General features: G+C 37.7%; 2 protein-coding genes across 5 annotated transcripts in view; both read left to right on the top strand.

The window, feature by feature from the left end:
- The first annotated feature begins 1,775 nt into the window (after nucleotides 1-1,775).
- Nucleotides 1,776-2,321, top strand: LOC144959247 (uncharacterized). Its single transcript, XM_078891788.1, has one exon. It carries the CDS (start codon nucleotides 1,776-1,778, stop codon nucleotides 2,319-2,321), a length of 546 nt encoding a protein of 181 aa, XP_078747914.1.
- Nucleotides 2,322-6,601: 4,280 nt separating this feature from the next.
- Nucleotides 6,602-17,222, top strand: part of LOC144959157 (uncharacterized) — a 204,766-nt gene continuing 194,145 nt past the window's right edge. For all 4 annotated transcript variants that reach the window (XM_078891677.1, XM_078891676.1, XM_078891675.1 and 1 more), the window contains exon 1: nucleotides 6,602-7,038. The gene's annotated coding sequence lies outside the window, so the exon portion shown is untranslated. The remainder of the gene's footprint in view (nucleotides 7,039-17,222) is intronic.

The following is a 17,222-nucleotide window of genomic DNA, read 5'->3' as shown; positions in this document are numbered from 1 at the left end:
TAGTTGGGAGATGACTATTAAAAAAAATAATTGTAAATCATATCTTTGTTATGTATAATTAGTTATGTGTTTTTGTTTTGGATATATTCTATTTGAGTGTATTCCCAGTGGAATCCCGTACTGATGTCTGGTTGAGACATTAGGTGATCTCAAACTAATTACACTGAGTGTGCTCTTGGAATCTACATCTATTCCCGGGCTCAATCATTCCTCTTTGTCGTACTTTTTCTAGTGTACCTTTACTTGTAGTTCTATATTGTTTTTTTTTTTTTGTGTTTTTTTTTACTATCCCATTATCTTCCTTTTTACTGGCGATGAAATGACCTAAATGTGTTGCAAGCGCCGTAAAAGCCTTAAAACTGGGCGGGGTTCCTGACCTGCCATTGTGGGCAGGGAGGTACTTACTACATCTTCTATCCCCCAATGAGATTACATACTTGGCCAGATACTGACTGGGAGGGAAATTGTCAAATGTATAGTTAGAGTTTTGGTAGATGATATTTTTTGCCTTGTAGATCACCTCTCTGTTGTGCATTATGATTGTTTTACATATATTATTATGATTTGTAAACATTTGAGTGTGTTCTCCTAATGGGGACATGTGCTTTGTCAGGATGAGACATTTAGGTGACTCAAACTAAGCACACTGATAGTGTGCTATTGGAATCTTAATCTGTTCCCTATTTGAAGTAGTCCCTTTTGGCTTACCTTTTTCACGTATTCTATCAATTGTAAATCTAGAACATTTAGCTATCACATTTCTTAGATTTTACTGGAGCTAAGATAAGATATACTTTATTCATCCTTGTATGGAAATTATAATTCTAATGCTGTATCACAACACATTTCGGTAAGAGCGATGTGACACACCCTTCGCCACCGCTGACATGACCTAAAAGTGAATCGCCGTAAAACCTTAAAAACAAAAACAAACTATTGAACTTGTTCCATTTGTCTTACATTAGCTTGGATGCTTTAATTTCTATTCTACACTTTCTTTTTCTCATTAGAGTTGAAATGATCTAAACGAGTTGCTAACGTCATAACCCCATTCCTCCCTCCTATCCACCTGAAATAAAATAAATAAAATGATAATGATAAAGACAATACAAAAACAACCACTCCGACCCCCCCCCCCCCCCCCCCCCCCCAAATAAAAAAAAAGTCAAGCATACTAATTAGGTGGGATTACGATTATAAGACATGGTCAAATTAAAAAAAAAAATCATTAATTGCTAATTAATTTCTATGAACAGAGACAATACAGTATTATGAACACCTTCTTCAAACACCCCAAAAGACACTTGTACACATGGAAAAGCCCGGGTTATGTGAAAAGAAACAAAATTGACTACATCCTGGTAAAGAAACGCTTCAAAAACAGTGTAAAGAGATGTAGAACTTATCCAGGGGCGGATATAGGTTCAGACCATAACCCAGTCCTAGCAAATTTCTTCTGTAAACTGAAAATTCCAAAAAAGACAAAACTTCACCCAAACTTGACCTGACAGCTCTCCAGCTCCCCGATGTCAGAGAAAACTTTGCAGTTACTGTAAAAAAACAGATTTGAGAGATAGATGGAAGAAACAGACGAGCAAGTCCCTAGAAATAAAGAAGAAGAAATAAAGACCAAATGGGAATGCCTGAAAACAGCAGTTACTGACACGCAGGATAAAATACTACCAAAATGTAAAAGGAAGCAAAACAAACTTGGATGTCAAAAGAGATTCTCGAACTCATGAGAAGAAGAAAACGGAAGAAAGTTACTGATGATTATGAAAAGCTTGATAAAGAAATGTCGAATAGCAAAAGAGGAATGGGCAAACGAAAAGTGTAAAATAATAGAAGATCTAACAGAAAAACATCAAACCAAAGCCATGTTCAAAGAGATCAAACAAATGACGTCCAAACCAACAGCAACTAGCGGATGCATCAAAAGCAAAGACGGAGATATTATGTTTGAAAGTGAAAAAATCATAGAAAGATGGAAAGAATATGTGGAAGACCTTTTTAAAGACAGTAGACCAGACAACCCAATCACAGACTTCTTTCAAGGGCCAGCAATCATCAAATCTGAAGTTAAAGAGGCCTTGAAGCAAATGAGCAAAGGTAAAGCCATTGGTGTGGACAACATCTCAACAGAAGCCCTACAAGCACTGGGAAACTTTGGTGAAGAACAACTCACAGACCTGTGCAATGATATGTACAGCTCAGCGTACATCCCAGAAGACTTGAAAACATGTCTTTATAGTACTACCGAAGAAATCAAAAGCCACAGTGTTCAGATCACCGAACCATTAGTATTATGTGCCATACCCTAAAGCTCCTAATCATTATTCTCAGAAGAATATCTGTCAAGATCAACAGAAATGTCGGCCCAGAACAGGCAGGATTTAGGAAAAACAGTGGTACTCGAGAGGGCATTTTCAATCTTCGAATGCTCATAGAAAAGTATATAGATACTCAAAAAGATATATATGCCTGCTTCATTGATTATTCAAAAGCCTTTGACACCGTTAAACACAAGGAGTTGATAGAAAGTCTCAGAACCACCGACATAGATGATAACGACATTGTTGTAATATCAAACCTGTACTGGCAACAGGTAACAAAAATCAGAATCAACAACGATATTCAAAGAAGAGTACGTCAAGGATGTGTATTATCCCCAGCATTATTCAACCTATACACAGACCTATATTCAGGAACGTGGAACACCTGCCTGGTCTTAATGTCGGGGGAGTGAATATTAATAATCTCGGCACAGTGCTTATAGCAGAAACTGAACAAGATCTACAAGCCATTGTAGATATAGTCAAAACTGAAAGTAAAAAGTTTGGCCTGCTCATGAATGTGAAAAAAACAAAGACAATGCTATTTAGCAAGAGAAAAAACAATGGGAAAATATCGATTGAAATAGATGGAAAGACCATAGAGCAAGTAAAGTCATTCCAATATCTAGGAGCATTATTGACAGAAGATGGAAAATGCGATGCAGAAATCATCAGACGAATTGCATTGGCCAAGAGTAAATTTTCAAAAATGCATTCCCTAATCACATCTCACGACCTATCACTTACCACAATAACACGTCTGGCAAAATGCTACATTTGGTCAACACTACTTTATGGATGTGAAACATGGTCTCTGACAAAGACACTAGAAAAGAAACTCAGAGCATTTGAGATGTGGACCTATAGAAGAATTGCAAGGGTATCCTGGAAGGAAAAGAAAACAAATCATCAAGTACTCCACACTTTAGGAATAACATCAACTATTAGAAAGAGGATAACCCGATATTTCGGCCACATCAGAAGGCACGACTCACTACAGAAGACCATTGCAGAGGGAAAGATAGAAGGCAAGCGTGGTCGAGGACGAAGAAGGACAAGCTGGCTTGGAAATGTCGCAGCGTACGTAGGAAGCCCCATAAATCAATGTGCGAAACTCGCAGATGAGAGAGAGAGAGATGGCGAACCATGATCTCCAACGTCGTGTCCGACATGGAACATCGGTAAAGGTAAATATCATTGCCATCCTTCCGATAGCTAACTATTCTCAACATGGCTTGGATGTTGTACTCCGAAAATGGATGGTTGGTTGAGTATGGTATGGGTGGGGGTTGGATCTTAGCACTCAGACCATAATAACTCATTAGACCTATGGTCCTATGGATGGGGTGTTGCCTTGCGGGCATTAAAAAAAGTCCCCCCCCCCCTCCATCTCTACATTTATTTAGTCTTTAACATAGCAGTTTGTTTGAAATCGCATTGTTACCAACTTGTAGTTAATTTTTTTTTTTTTGGGGGGGGGGGGGGGGGTGGCCGAGTGGTTTAGGCATTGCACTGTGATCTGGATTGTCACTTGTTCGAGCCCTGCTTCAATCATATTCGTTTTATTTCCCTTGGGCAAGATTATTGACCCCCAATTTGCTCACTTGGAAAACATGGGTGATACCTGTTATCAGACATCTTTGTTTGATGAATTATCTTTTTTCCTTCATGGGATACCTAAACGACGATATCTATTGATACCGTAGCGGAAGGGCATCATTAAAAAAACTATTTATTTTTTTTGGTAGTTTTAGCCAGGTTAATGGATAAATTGCTACTGAGATTCACACTTTCTAAACAACTATTCACCTGTTGTAATATTCTTTCTTTTCTCCTTTTTTTAAAGCGTCTGTAACTAAAGACTTGATTATGCTACGGGAAGCTATGTGGTCTAGTGGTATGCCATTCGCTTTCGGATCAGAAGGTCCTGACAGGTCGAGATGATAAGGCGTTGCTCTAGCATCCTTATGGTCCCTTTTCGACCCCTCTGTCCGTATTTCGTTTCTTTTTTTCCTCCCTTGAGCAAGAAACTTAGCCCCTATTACTCAGTTGAAGGCTCTGCCCTGCGGCTGACGCCTTGATTATATCGGCGGGGTTTTTTTCGAGATAGGCTCGACAGGTATATTTCGCCTTCCGGACAGAGATGCATATATGAGATGGAAGTCTGTTTGGACTCGAAACTAGGTGAGATGTTGCCAGGCTCCTCCACCAGTAAGAGGAGACACTGGATGGTAATGAATCGGCTTCGGTCGAGAACCTGTTTAACGCCAAAATCGCTTTATCAGTGGGGACTTTCCACCTGTCCAACATGTACCCGATGTGGGAACGAGCCCGAAACCGCAGAGCATCTCTCGAGCTTGGTGTGGGTAAGTCAAACGTCTCTTCTCTTTATTCTTAGTATTTTGTCCGTGCTCGACGTCTTTATCCGGAAAATGGCAGAAGATGGCAGTGCCGGGTCGTCGGAGTCAGTCACCGATTTGGGTTCATTCTTAGGGCAAATGAAGGAAATTTATATTATATATTCATTACGCATTTTCAATACAGTTCTCTCTGGATTCAAGCACGCTCTCGAGGAAAAGTGAAAAAATATGCTAGAATCCGAACGAGCACAAATCTGATGTTTATGGGAGATAACCAATACATAGCCTGTTCTTAAAGTATTATTTCCTGGCTTACTTCCCTTATCAGCAACACTCGGTGTGGACTGGTTTTCATGCACGATGGGCTCAGTTTGATTCTTCTGTTTTTGTTTTTATTATTGATACTATACGTTTAGGAAAAATAATTACAACAGCCGCCAGTCTAAATTTAATATACCCACACACAAAACTGTGGGCAACCTTTAACGTTGATACTCTGATTTATATAATTTACTGAGAACTTTATCGCTCGCAAGCTGTCTAAAATGATAAAAAGAGCGTCAACTTCGCTCCTTCTATTTGTTTTGTTTTGTTTGAAAAAAACAAACAAACCCCACCAACCCCCCCTCCCCCCCCCAAAAAAAAATAAAATCAACACAAAACAAAACAAACAAACAAAAAATCAACAAAACTTTATAGTGCAGGCCATTGATATAATTAATGTTAATAATAATAATTGAAGTAAAAAAAAAAAAAAAAGGAAAAAAAAAAAAAAAAAAAAAAAAAAAAAAAAAAAAAAAAGGAAAGAAAATAAAACCAACAAGACAAACGAAAACCCAAGTGTGGTTATGACAGACTCGGGTTCGAACCGTAGCCTTCGTAAATCCATAGCCTGCCACCTCCCTAACAAATACGTCACAGTACAAGACGGCGATCACCAAAATAACATGAAAAGTTACTTGTAACCAAGAATAACATCCACTAGGATTAATTGTTTCCTTGAATATTACCAACTGACCCCTCACTTTTTACTTTCTTTTGGTGATCGTCACCTTAAGCGTTGCATACTTTGGGAGGGGGGGGGGGGTGTCAGGCTATGAGTTAACGAAGGCTGCGAAGGCTACGCTTGAACCACCATAAAGGAAGATACCTTATATTTATATAGTTCACTTTTCCTTGGAAAGAGGCCATTCCTTACAAGCACGGGTTTGAATCCCCGTAGTTGCTCACTTTCCCTCCTCGTCAATTTAAAACAAAAATAGAATATGCCCTTTCGCCACGACATCATAAGATATCGTCGTCTAGGCATTCCACGAAGGAATACATATAATCAACAAGAATCACCCAGGTTGTCCAAGTGTAAAAATGGGGGGGGGGGGGGGGGGGGTTGATAATCGTAAAAAAAAGTGCCTGAAGCGAGGCTCGAACCTGTGATCTTCCGGATCACAGTGCTGCAATGCCTAAATCGTCAGTGGTACGACGGAAAAGAATACATCGCTGTTGAATAATACATAGACAATTAGTGTTTTAAGTTAGGATTTAATAAATTATTCAGCAAACATTAGTATTATTATTATCATCATCATCATCATCATCATCATCATCATCATCACCATCATCATCACCATCACCATCATCACCACCACCACCACCACCAGTATCATCATCATCATCTGAATTCATTATGATTCAGCTTTTAAGGATTTTCTACCCCTATTCTTTCCATTATGTTTTGGTTGTTTTTTTTTATTTTTAACCCCTCTATAGCGGAATCACGAGATTTCCTTTTGCGGCACTCGGCGAAGTGGTTCACGGTCCACGGGTCCACCACGCCAACCCCGCCGCTGTCCGTCACTGCCGCACGCCTTGCTTGCTTTGGCCGCTTGTCGTGTCGCGCTGCTCGAGTTTGACGCGGGCGGCATGAACGATCGCAGACTTATCGGGAAAGGGAGATTTTTCTAGCCCAATTTCTCATAGTTTCTTCTTCTTCTCTTCTTCTTATTATTACTGTTCGGTGCTTGCTTTTTTCGTGGGAGAAGAAAAACCCGTGCAGGTATATATATAAACGAATGTGTACGTAATCTATTGCTTAGACGGGTTTGATTTCGTGTTTAGGTTGTTGTACGTACGTACGTATGTATAGCCACGTACAATAAGATGTTGGATAAAACACGGTGGTGTGTTAATGTGTAAACATTTTTTGGTGTAGATTTAGGTGTTATTCTTTTCAATACGCACTTGATATAATCAGTTGGACATAATATAATAATATTATAAGTAAGTAAGCAAGCAAACGCCGTGCTTTTCAGTCTTGGATTATTTATTGATATACATTATAAGAGAAGGTAAATATTATATTCTTAAGTTTCTCTATAGAACTGTGTGTATTTCAGAATATTTAATGTAAATGTTGCTGCTCGAAGCTCGAATAAATATATAACAATGTAATTCATCTTAACGACGCCACTACCACATTATCTCATTCATCTGTGTTGTTTCATTCATCCTGTTTTGTTGATAAAGGGGAAACCCGAAACGTTCATTTGATATGTTTTTGTAATTAAATTGAAGCTTACATTCAATTTCACATTATTATCTATTTCAGAATATTTAGTACCTTGTTTATGAATTATTTCTTGATGCTATAATTTCGGTATGTTGATTATTGTTCCTATCTTAATACCGACGTATACATATATGAAGGTCTGACATCCGACACCGCTTATGGGCATAGTTTAACGTTGTTGTAATAATGGACACTATTTTGCGTCATTTATTTTTTAGATTTCCATTACAACAATGAGCCCATAATGAGTTGGGTTATCAGACCTGCAATTAAGTGCACGTCGCTTAATACCCATTAGTTGTGGCGTTTTTTAAAAGCAAGTGATGTTAAATTTCGTCAAACGCACTGCTTCTTCGTGTAATAATATGTATTTTGTATTGTTATTTGAACTGAAATCACAAGGTATTAGATTTTAGGGTTATATATTTGTTTCAGTTTCGAAAAATATATAAACAAATCCAATTTTATTAAATTTATCAGCAAAGCCTACCGTCAAAACCTGTCGACTCAGGCATGAATGAGTACCTAACCTCGGCGGATATAATGTAGCCAATTGAATAACAGGAGCGGGTATTTTAACGGGCGACTTGGTAATGTCCTATGATGTGCCTATTACATAATGTTACATATGATCACAATGTGAAGAACATTGAGCTGTCTTGTGAATCCGTGGAAAATGCGCAATGGTCATCGCGTCTCAACCTGGGGTATTTTGTCGTAGTCTAAGTGTACATACATATGCAGGTCTGATAACCGAACGGTCTTTCCACAAGTCCCATTGAAAAAAAAAAAAGAAAAAAAAAAGAGACCCCCACCCGAAACCCCATCCTTTATATTGATGTATATAATATAATATAATATAATATAATATAATATAATATAATATAATATAATATAATATAATATAATAAATAATAATAGATAAGATTAAACAAAGCGAAGCCAGTGCTGGGAACTTGCGGAAAAATCGGAAGGTCCTGGGTTCGAGCCTCGCTCGGCGCCTAGTTGAGTCCTTGGAAAAGGCTCTTTACTCACATTCTCTCATGTTACTCGGGTGTAAAATGTGTATTGTTAACAGCGTTGTCATTGTCGGAAAAATTTGTAATATCGCTTAATAGAAGTCATGTCTCGTTAAACATGTTACGTGTTGCGATTGGTCAGGGACTCTTTGTAAAGTGCTTTGAACACGTTTAGTGTGTATTGCGCTATGTAAAAGCTCATTAAATTAATTTAAAAAAATCACTTTTTGACATCCCGGTCACTTGACGGTGACCTATATAATGAAAGATTGAATTTAAAATGGTAATGGTCAGAGATGTGACATTTTAGACGTGCAGAGAGAGAAAGAAAAAAAAAAAAAAAAAAAAAAGAGAGAGAGAGAGAGAGAGAGAGAGAGAGAGAGAGAGAGAGAGAGAGAGAGAGAGAGAGTATTAATAGCATAACTCCGATGTGCACATATTTCCAAATCTGATACCCGAACACAGTTTTGTGCTTGTTCTAACATTGTTCTAATGGACAATATTATATTTTGCTTTGGTATGAAAGTATTTCCATAACAACAATGAGCCCATAATAATTTGGGTTATCAGGCCTGCTAATAAGTATACTTTGCATAGCTCATATCCATTTTTGTTGAGATACCCAAAGAAACATGTTTTCATTTATTTTTATTCATTATTATTATTTTTTTTGATGTATATGAATTACGGGCAATCTCAACATTGGACTCAACTATAGATAGTATGCGCTTGGCTAAGAAGCTCATAACATTGCCATCCGGAAGTATAACGGACCAACACACAAAACTGTGTGTATCCATGAACGTTTATAGTCGGGTTAATACAGTTCAGTGAGCATTACTCTTAAACGCGGATGGCAAAAAACAATAACAAAGACCCGAGTGACGTCATCTTCGAACTATCTATAGATAGAATGAAATTGACGTCACCCGGGTCTTTGATATTGTTTTTTTTTTTTTAATTTTTTTTTTTACCATCCACCTTTATCAGTAATTCTCACTTACCTGTATTAACTAGACTATAAACGTACAAGGTTTGACATAGTTTTGTGTGTTGGTCACGTTATTCATCCGGATGGCAATACTGTGAGCTTCTTAGCCAAGCGCATACTATCTATAGGACAGAATAAGTGACACTTTCAAATCACCAAAACAATCCCAACCAAAGACTATCCAATCCAATCAAATCCATATTGTTGCAGCTTCAGTACTTTGACCTTTAAAAAAATTGAGCTTTTGTATAGCACAATATCCACTAAACGTGCTCAAAGCGCTTTACAAGGGGTCCGTGGTCAACAGCAACATTTAACATGTAGAACGGGACATAACGCCTGTTAGGCGATATTACAATTTTTCGGACAATGACAACGCTGTTAACGGCCAGGTACTCATTTTACACCTGAGTACGGTGAGAGAATGTGAGTAAAGAGCTTTTTCCAAGGACTCAACTATGCGCTGAGCGCGAGGCTCGAACTCAGGACCTTCCGATCCGAAAGCGAGTGTCATACCACTGACCACATAGCCGCACAGTACTGAAGATAGTCGCAACATTGGTGTGGTATGGGGTGGTGTTAGGTTATGACACTGACTCACAATAATTATGTCCTCTTATGACACTTTCGAACCCCGAAACAACCCAAATCAAAGACTGTATAGATAGTATGCATTTGGCTAAGAAGCTCACAACATTGCTAACATCCGGAAGTATAACGAACCAAAACACAAAAATGTGTGTAACCATGAAATTTTTTAGTCTGGTTAATACAGTGTAGTGAGAATTACTCATAATCGCGGATGGCAAAAAACAATAACAAAGGCCTGAGTGACGTCAACTTCGAACTATCTATAGAACATTGACAATTTTGAAACACTCGTGCACTCGTTCTTTTAGAATGCCAGACGAGTTCCTTATCGCAGGTCGACCTTGAGATCGCTCTGATTGTGGTCGTATGAAATGCAAATAAAAATTAAATAATGTTTATGATTTTCAAGCGCCATTAATAAATTTTATTGATACATTGGAATCCGCATTAAGTAAACTCTCTTAAATCAACTCCTGCTTAAAATCAACCCTTCTTGTTGGTCCCAAATTGTCACTTCTTTTCTGTGTTCCAAAGTTATTGGATAAAGTCAATCTTGCTTAAAATAATCTGTTTGATCCGATTGTGTTGACTTTATCGGGGCTCCATTGTACTAAAAGGCATGACTTCCAACGAAAAGTCCGTCTGCGATAGGACATGTACTATGCTTGGGACATTAAAAACTCCGTTATCACAAGCGTGTCTTTGTTGCCTTGTGGAATTCCCCTCGTCTTTGATCTTTATTATATATATTTTTTAAAGTCGAGATTTTATATAGCGCAATACCCACTAAATGTGCTTAACAATGGGTCTCTGACCAACAGCAACACTTAACATATAGAACGAGACATCAGGCCTGTTGGGCGATATTATATATTTTTTCGACAGAGAGAATGTGAGTAAAGAGCGAGGCTCGAACCCATGACCTTCCGATCCGAAAGCGAGTGTCATACTACTAGACCACATAACCGCACGATACACGCCCTGGTTCGAGTCCCGCCATAGATGAAGCAAAGCTGAGTCCTTGGAAAAGGCTCTTTACTCACATTCTCTCACTGTACTCAGGTGTAAAATGAGTACCTGGCCGTTAACAGAGTTGTATATGTCCAAAACAAATTGTAGTATCGCCTAACAGGCGTCATGTCCCGTCCTAAATGTTAAGTGTTTCTCTGTTGGCCAGGGGGGCCTTGTAAAGCACTTTGAGCACGTTTAGAGGATATTGCTCTATATAAAAGCTCAATTTTTAATATATTTTTTTATTACTCACATTCTTTCACTTTACCCAGGTGTAAAATGAGTGCCACGCCTGTCATTGACAAAAAAAAGTTGTAATAGTACCATGTAGGCGTCAGGCTTTGGCCTAAATACGTTTAGTGTTGCTGTTGACTTGAGACCCCTTGCAACTGCTTTCGTGCTCATTAAATAAATATTGCCCGTATTTAAAGCTCGCGAACACTTCGGAAGGTTCCAGGTTTGAGAGCTTTTGCCAAGACGAGGGTCATTTATATCGATCGACATTTGAAGGACGAGTTTTTTGGCCAAATTTTTTAAGTATGGGTTTTTCCGGAGTACGGTAGAGTAATGTTATGAATTGAAGACCATTCGTCAACCATTAACTTACTCAACCCTAACACGGACTATATCCGTAGTTTACCCGGGTTACTTTTACCCCATGCCTATTTACTACATTTTTCTGAGACTAATTATAGGCGTAGTATCAAAGCTTATGTTTTTAGTTTTTGCGTGTTAGTGATAGTTGAATAAAACTATCTATGTACATACTCATATTTTAATACATTTTTTCCAATTTAGAAAAGTAGCAAAAGCCGCCAGGATTACGAGAGTTAAAAATAACATGTAACAGGGGGACAGACAGGGAAAGGAAGCACGGAGGCGATTTGAAAATAACCAACAAACAACACAACACTCTTCACGGCTTGCTTGCCGCAACTACAACTACGAACTTACAAGCTACCGTTGACCTTTCCCGCTAAACGATTCCCTGACCTTACCTCGGGGTGACCCCCTGCCATTTTACTACACCACCAACCAACCCAATCTTTTCATATTCACACATAGTAATATTCATTCATTCATTCAGTCGCGTTCAGGGTGACTCCATAATAGCGATCCGAGCTACCCAGCTCCTTCACAATGAAGATTCAAGTCCGTTGGACTGTAGTTTGAAAAAAAAAAAACCCCAATATTATTATTATTGAAAAGACTTTTCACCGTGGTATTGAGTGAATGCATTATCTACCAAATTCGGTCCCTTGACTGGTGGACAAAGAATATACTATTAAAAACTTGAGCTTGAGCTTTTATCTAGCGCAATATCCACTAAACGTGTTCAAAGCGCTTTACAACGGGTCCCTGGCCAGCAGCAACACTAGAATGAGACTTGACGCCTGGCGATATTACAAATTTTTTTTTCTGACAGAGACAACGCTGTTAAAGACCAGGTACTCATTTTATGGTGAGAGAATGTGAGTAAAGAGCCTTCTCCAAGGACTCAACTATTCGTTAATCCGAAAGCGAGTGTCATACCGCTAGACCACATACCCGTAAGGAAATGTCATCCTCTTATAAATAGGTTCGGACTTCCCGATCGCTTAGTTGGTAGAGTATACGGTTCACATGCAAAAGGACCGAAATCGATCCCAAGTGATTGTTCGACCTCCCTTTCCACCCAGCAGTGTTTGAGTAGCTGGGTCTATTAGATCTGATGGGAAGTACTTTGAGATAGACTAGCGTCCTTTCCAAGGGTAGTAAGCGATTGCTATTGTTCGTTTCACGCTATAGAAATGGGGATAAACTCCAGCTCTTGGGGCTTCTGGTTCTGAAGGACTCCTTTTTTTATAAATAGGTTTAGGAATGTGATGTCGATTTGGTCAAATCTGGACATATGTCTTGATACAATATGTCTTAATTAAATAAATGAATGAATAGATAGATAAATAAATAGATTGGTAAATAAATAAATAGATAAATAAACAAATTAAATAAATAAATAAATATATCAATAGATAAATAAATGAACATATAGATAGATAACTAAATAAATAATATATAAAATGATTTAATAAATTGTAAGGAGTTGTCTTTCAAAAGCTACTAAGTCACATTTAGGGTATTGTTCTATGAGACGCAAAAGACACGTTCTTTTTATGTTTATGGCAAAACGTTTTTTTTTAAAATTGCATTTTCCCCTGAATGATGAAAAGCGACCTGGTTTGTGTTGAAAATTACCTCTTGAAATAGAAAAAAAAAAAATCAATATGAAGGCATCATGCTTTACCTTCTCCTCCAGGAGGCCAATGGGAACATTCTTTCCATTTCATACCGTACGAGTTCCACGTAAGACAACCTTTATATACACGCACTCTTTATAAAAACAAAACAAACCCTGAGTATTTTAATATCTACTAAACGTGCTCAAAGCCATTTACAATATTATCCAGCTTCCCTTGTTATCATTTGCAAAGTACTCATTCATACCCAAGTCGACTGACAACCAACAATAGTGCAGCCTCATTTTTTTTTGTTTTAGTGTTGTTGTGCAGACCTTCCTACTATTACGAACAATTCGTAGAATTCAGAACATTTTGTTTCCCATTTCAGAACTTCGTGAACCTCTCTTGGTCGTTAAAACTCATTGTAAATTAAAGTTGATGTCAGACTACACACTATAATTAATGGTTTGGAATTGTTATTTAATCCTTGTGATGGTAACTTGTTGATTTTTAAAGTTAACTACAGCGACTAATAGTTGAGCTTATTATATAGCGCGATATCCACTAAACGTGCTCAAAGCGCTTAATATTGGGTCCCTGACCAAAAGCACCATTTAATATGTAGGACGGGACATAAGCCTGTTAGGCGATATTACAATTTTTTTCGGACAGATGTTAACGACCAGGTACTCATGAGTACGGCTAGAGAATGTGAGTAAAGAGTCTTTTCCAAGGACTCAACTATGCGTCGAGCGAGGCTCGAACCCATGATCTTCCGATCCGAAAGCGAGTGTCATACCACAAGACCACATAGCAACTACAATTTTTATCTTCCAAAAAATACGAATGTTTAGATTTTAAGGTAGGCAGATCTGCGTTGTGTTGTCCAAGTTTCCTCCCACGCCGTATTACAACTGGTGATCGTTGTTGTCAATCGAGCGCAAACAAACCAATACACTAACAGACCAACAAAGCAGCGTATTGCTTTTATTAACGTTTAACAAGTTCATTGTTGTACTTTGGGGAAAAAAAAAAGTATGTAAAAATCTCGTATTGACCCTCAACTTGGCAAATAAAAAAAAAACAACCTCTCAAACCTGGGACTTCGCGAGGTACCGGGTTTGAGAGCCTTTGCCAAGATGAGGTTCATTTAAATCGATCGATGTTTAAGGGACGAGTTTTCTGGTCAAATTTTTAAATACGTTTCTTTCCAGAGTACTGTAGTTTAACTGGTTCAGATTAAGCCGTGTGTATTGGTCCGTAAAGTGCCAATCCCTTTACTTACACTGGAGTCATACTCTGGCCCTATCCCTTACTTACAGTGACAACACTTTTATTCCCACACATTTGACCGTGTTCAATGCGTTCTAATGCTAGATCTAAATATATATGTCCCGTCGCCTCAAATTGGTATTGCTGGGTGGGGTTCCCGACCTCCAAAAGTGGGCTGGGAGGAGGTACTTGCTGTATCTTCTATCCCCGTGTATCTGTTTTCCGATTGCTTTCTTTGTCTTTGTCTTGGAATGAGATTATTTGGTCTTGTCTTGACATATAATTAAGAGTTTTGGCCAGATGGCCAGGAAGTTCCTAGGTTCAAGCCTCACGTTAGGATCTTTATTTCCCTCTCCCATTGGGCAAGATTATTAACCCCCAATTTGCTCATATTGGACAACATGGGTGATTCCTGTTGACATCGGGCTTTTGATTAATGGATTATCTATTTAGATCTATATCCTTATTGAAATCGTGGGCAATGGAATTCTCTTTTTATAAAATCTATTATTATTTTTATTTTAGTTGCCTGTTCCATTGTCATTAAACCAACTCCATAGGCATGTCTTGGTGTTGGTTTCAAGAGCTATTTGTCTTGATAGAGCTTACAATGCCTCTAAGTTTTGAATACAAACCAGCTTTTATTGTTATCAGTTTTTTTGTTTTGTTTTTTATTTTGTTTTTCTTTCTTTTTTTTTTTTCTTTTACTTTTAAAATTTTTATCCCCCCCCCCTCCCACAAAGCAGCATTTTCTATTTTTATTTTTATTGATTTTTTTTTTCTATATGGTTGTTTTTTTTTTTTGTTGTTGTTTTTTTTTCAATAAAAATATTTGCTCGTCTGAGTGGTACCGATCGACGATAACGCCTGCACCCATTTGCCTGTCACAGCCATTAACCTTTTAAAGGCGACAATGAATGCACTGATTTCAAATCATGATTGATCTCACAACTTCTGTTAGAATGACACTGCACTCACTATATGCCACGATAACGATCTGAAAAATTGTGTATGAGACACGACAGTGACAGGCAAAGCAAAAAAAGAAAAATACAAGAAGAAAAAACCATCCTAATGTTTCATTCACACATTTTCATGGTGTCATCCACACTTTCTCATGGTTTCATCCACACTTTTTCACTGTTTCATACACACTTTTTCACTGTTTCGTCCACACTTTTTCACTGTTTAGTCCACACTATTTCACTGTTTCATCCACACTTTTTCAGATCTTTTTCTTACTCCTCTGCCTGCTCCTTACTTTCTCAATTTAATTCCATAGCCTGGGACCGATTCCACAACGAGAGCATTTTAAAACTCACATCGATGCCTCTCACGTTTCAATGAATGGACCTCGAGTCGCATCGTCGTAGATTATACCCAAACCACGCCTGTCAAAAAGGGTTAATTCAAACCGAGGTAAAAGGTGCCATCGGCAATGAATTGTCACTTCATATGAATAGGGCCCCCATTTTGGTTTTTCATCAGGGATCGTCTTATCAGCAAATTGAAATCCTGCAGGCATAAATCACTCCATTGACAAAGCGACGACACAAAACATTCCACATTGCATAGATATGTCATAACTTTATCACCCCAATTACTTTTTTACCAGTCAACTTGCCACACTCTGGAAAAACCCGTATTAATTTTTTAAAATTTGGCCGGAAAAACTCGTCCTTCAATTATCGATCGATTTAAATGACCCCTCGTCTTGGCTAAAATTCTCAAACCTGGGACTTCTTGAAGTCCTAGATTTGAGAGTGTTTTTTTTTTGTTGTTGCCAAGATGAGGGCCATTTAAATCGATCGATACTCGTAGGACGAGTTTTGAGGCCAAAGTTTTAAATACGAGTTTTTTTTTTGGTTTTGTTTGTTTTGTTTTGTTTTGTTTGTTTCTTTTTTAAGATTACGACTGTTAACCTGGTTAACCTTTTACATACAGTGTTTGGTTTTGATTTAACCTGACACCAGGGCTAATCGGGTGGGGTGCGAGAATGAGTACCTGACTGTAGACAGTGACGGATTTTGTAAGAGTGCCAGTACGGAAAGGACATTTTACAGGTGAATGTGTAACACATAAAATTGAAATCAATTTTGTTCCTCATAACCCAGCTGGATCATTAAATGAATTAAGCATAGCGAAACGCATTGCGTACTGTGAATCCGTGAATTTTTTTTCTCTATAAATGGAAATATTTGTTAATTTTTTAAAAATACATGCTTTCGTCAAAAGAGCTATAACAGCGATGTGTCTCGGGCTTCTTTGGAATTTGAGATGAGAAATCAATCAAAACCAATTAAATTTTATGACATGTCTGAAAACTCAGTTCTGTTGTAATAATAATAATAATAATAATAATAATAATAATAATAATAATAATAATAATAATAATAAATAGGTTAATATATCATATGTAAACTACACATTACACACTTACGTTTACGTAAGCCAATTTCATTGACAAAACACACTAGCTAAACACACACGTTATAATCTCGAATAATAAACACGAGTGATTTACGATTGGAATATTTACTCGTCATGGTTTCTTATTCATTGATGACTTGACGAAGGAATTTTGGTCGTAAAGAATGTATCGTTTTATTATTACTATTATTATTTTTTTTTTTTACATGCATCGTATTCATATGCCATGCGTCGTCTTTTCAAAGTTGAAAGAAGGAGTTTAAATCCCATAACTGCAATAAAATCCCGTTATACACATTTGAAAAAACAAACCCTATTATTTATGAACATAAGTATAGCACCTTTCCGTGGATTTACCATGCTGTCGTACTCTAGAAAAACCCATATTTTAAAATTTGGCCAGAAAACTCGTCCTTCAAATATCGATAGA

This window comes from Berghia stephanieae, chromosome 13 (genome assembly GCF_034508935.2).
Source record: "Berghia stephanieae isolate SIO BIC M18660-M18661 chromosome 13, UCSD_Bste_1.3, whole genome shotgun sequence".
NCBI classification, from domain to species: Eukaryota; Metazoa; Mollusca; class Gastropoda; order Nudibranchia; family Aeolidiidae; genus Berghia; species Berghia stephanieae.
The sequence above is the reverse complement of the archived record's forward strand: the minus strand, read 5'-3'. Positions and strand labels throughout refer to the sequence as shown.